General features: G+C 37.5%; 1 protein-coding gene across 1 annotated transcript; it reads left to right on the forward strand.

Moving 5' to 3' along the window:
• Positions 1 to 293: 293 nt before the first annotated feature.
• LOC104222123 (protein LAZY 1) lies at positions 294 to 2654 on the forward strand. The gene is made up of 6 exons (XM_009773313.2): positions 294 to 406; positions 493 to 559; positions 787 to 1215; positions 1360 to 1733; positions 1940 to 2189; positions 2427 to 2654. The coding sequence occupies exons 1-6, from the start codon at positions 401 to 403 to the stop codon at positions 2444 to 2446; spliced, it is 1146 nt and encodes a 381-aa protein (XP_009771615.1). The 5' UTR covers positions 294 to 400; the 3' UTR covers positions 2447 to 2654.
• The last annotated feature ends 227 nt before the right edge of the window (positions 2655 to 2881 follow it).

Consider the following 2881-nt stretch of genomic DNA (forward strand, 5'->3'; position numbering starts at 1 on the left):
GAACTCACAATCTCTTGATTGGAATTGGAGGTTGCTTACAATCAAAGCAACCCCTCTTGTCAGTACAATCAAACTTGCTCCATTTAGAAATTAAAATATAAAACAATAAACAAAAACAAACCTTCATACATCATTAACAGTTAATGATCAATAAAAAAAAATTCACTAAATGGTCAAAGAAAAAGAACCATAATTTTGCCACAAAATTTTTACCTGAAAATTAATTAAAAGAAAGAATAAACAGCCAGCCCAAACTTTGTGACTTCATGTATGCTTCCTAAAGCTGCCCCTGAGGTGTTCCATGCCAACTTGAAATAAACTCTTTATATATAACTCAAAAACTAATTAAAGCTTCAGTTATTTTGTTCCTCAAATTAAAATCAGTGCAGCTATCCTTAAGATGAAGGTAACCCATATTCTGTCAAAGTAAACCAAGTCTTTTTTTTTTCCATATCCATAATTGTAGCCATCCTCATCCTTCTTTTGTTGCAGTTACTCGGCTGGATGCATCGAAAGTTTCGACAGAATAGCAGTGAACCACTCAAGGATTTTTCTGTAGGTAAGTTTTTCTGTCCCAATATTTTTTTTGCCATGTACCCTTAAGAAGAGGCAGAATAAATTAAAGGTGCCAGAATGATTGCTTTCATGCAAGCTAGAATAAGTAACAAAGCTGAAATCTCAGAATCCTGAAACGTATTAATGCAACTAGAATAATTAGAAAGGTAACTGACCCTTACACAAATGTACTAGAAAGACAACGGATTAACTGACATTGCGTTATGTCAGGGAATCCTTGTACTTGTCTTACTGGGCAGCCATCACTGGATGATTTACAAGGCTACCAAAAACCAAATTTCTACAATAAGCCATTGAGCAAAGGCCAAAGAGAGAGTCACAGAAGAAAATCATTTGCTGGTCTAGAAGCAGCAGCAAGGGCAGATGAAGAAGAGTCATCTGCTGCTCTTTCTGAGCTCTTCCATGGGTTCCTTGCAATCGGTACACTTGGTACTGACCCACTTCTTGATGATCCGTCAACACCAACATTTTCCATCTCAGTGGAAAATATAGCTGAAAAGGACACTGAAGTGACAGAAAATGAATTGAAGCTGATCAATGATGAATTAGAGAAGGTGCTGGGAACTGAAGCTAAAGATGATAGTTGTAATCTTTCTTCAGGAAGAAACAGCTATGTTAGTACTGGGAGAAGCAGCCATGGTATGTTGAAGCTGTTATTTATAGAGGGTTACACCTCTATCGACTTAATTATACATTCAACATAACCGTTGACGTTTGACATTGATTCTTTTTCATGAGCCAAACACATCTAAATGCTTAATTAAACTATTATAAATTCAACAGGTAGCACCATTACACTAAGTGGCAAGCCATTTGAAAGTAGCGAAAACAATGGAAATGGAACGACAGTCTGTCCACTTCAAGGCTATCTCTTTGGATCAACAGTTGGATTGCCAGAGACAAGTCCTGCTGCTTCATCTAAGAAAGAACATAGGCCTTCCCTTGGAGAGCTCTTTCAGAAGACTAAACTAGCAGAAGAAAACTATGGAGCCAAATCTGACAGGGGCGAGAAGCGAACAGATAAGGACTCTGATAAATCTGCTGTCCACCTCATGAAAAAAATACTGAAGAAAAAGATGCTTCATGCTTCCTCGCGGAACTCAGTAGCTTCTGGGGGAACTGTTGATTCAGTTTCAGCTGAGAGAAAACTCAATAAGGTACGTGCTTTGGCTAATCTTTTCCTCTATATTAGTGCAAAATGAACAGATATACTGCTGTGTTCGCCATCATCTAAGCTTTGAGGATTTAATTTGTATTGTCACATAAAGCTGTTTGATCAATATGGTACTTACTACTTTTGATAGAAAACTGTATCCAAATACATATTGTTAGGTTCCAACTAAAATACTTGCAAGTCATGCAGATCCTACATATGTTCCACAGAAAAGTCCATCCTGAGAGCTCAACAGGTGGACAGAAGCCTTATAAGTCCTCAAAAAATGAGAGGGCTCATGACCGCGGAAGATTATCACTTGCTCGTGAAGATATCACGATTATCCCTCACCATCGCCTCTCAAAGGACAGCATCAAGGGTCAGTCGAATATGCAACAGTGCACGCTAGATGGTGAGTTAGATGAGAACCGAGAATGCTGGATCAAAACTGACGCAGATTGTAAGTTCATGCCTCACTCTCAAATCTCTGATTTTTCCCTTAAATATGTCTTCATAAAAAATTAACCACGATATCTTTCAATAAGACGCACAGCCATTATTAAGAAAAACAACAAAATTTTCCCTGCACAAGATGTGGTATAGTTGTTTAGAAAAAAAAGTAAACTTTTGCTACGTTCAACTTAGCTAAACTAATGTTTGTGACTAAGCAGATTTTGTTTTGTTGTTTAATTCGTAGACCTGGTGCTGGAGCTCTAAATTGCCAAAGCAGCTCATATTGTAAGATATGTTTGCCTTTCAAAAACTATGTACTACCTCATCGTTTGATTGGTTATGTCATGATAAAATTGTGATAGATAGAAATATGAGAAATAAAAGAGGGTATTCCTCTTAACATATGTGTGTGAGACGCATGTAAAACATGAGATGTATTAAATGAGATTGTTCTGTGCTAAAGATTTAAGTATTAACATTGTCGCTCCTGATGGATTAAAATATGCCGCTGAAGCAATTCTAGTATCAATAATATATTTAATCTAGATAACTGGAGCATACGGGGTTTCACGGTTGTCCATTGAAGCGTGAACCCAGCTCTTTAGTCACATCAGCCTCCAGTTTCACAATATTTGGGGTTTCACGGTTGCCCATTAAAGCCTGAACCCAGCTCTTCAGTCACATCAGCCTCCAATTTCA

The sequence above is a fragment of the Nicotiana sylvestris genome, chromosome 12 (assembly GCF_000393655.2).
Source record: "Nicotiana sylvestris chromosome 12, ASM39365v2, whole genome shotgun sequence".
Taxonomy (NCBI): domain Eukaryota; kingdom Viridiplantae; phylum Streptophyta; class Magnoliopsida; order Solanales; family Solanaceae; genus Nicotiana; species Nicotiana sylvestris.

What these genes read in the sequence shown, in the direction of transcription:
- LOC104222123 (XM_009773313.2), top strand. An exon ending in ACTCAAGGATTTTTCTGTAG is followed by an intron (nt 560 to 786) that starts GTAAGTTTTTCT and finishes GCGTTATGTCAG; the next exon opens with GGAATCCTTGTACTTGTCTT. An exon ending in GATCAAAACTGACGCAGATT is followed by an intron (nt 2,190 to 2,426) that starts GTAAGTTCATGC and finishes TTTAATTCGTAG; the next exon opens with ACCTGGTGCTGGAGCTCTAA.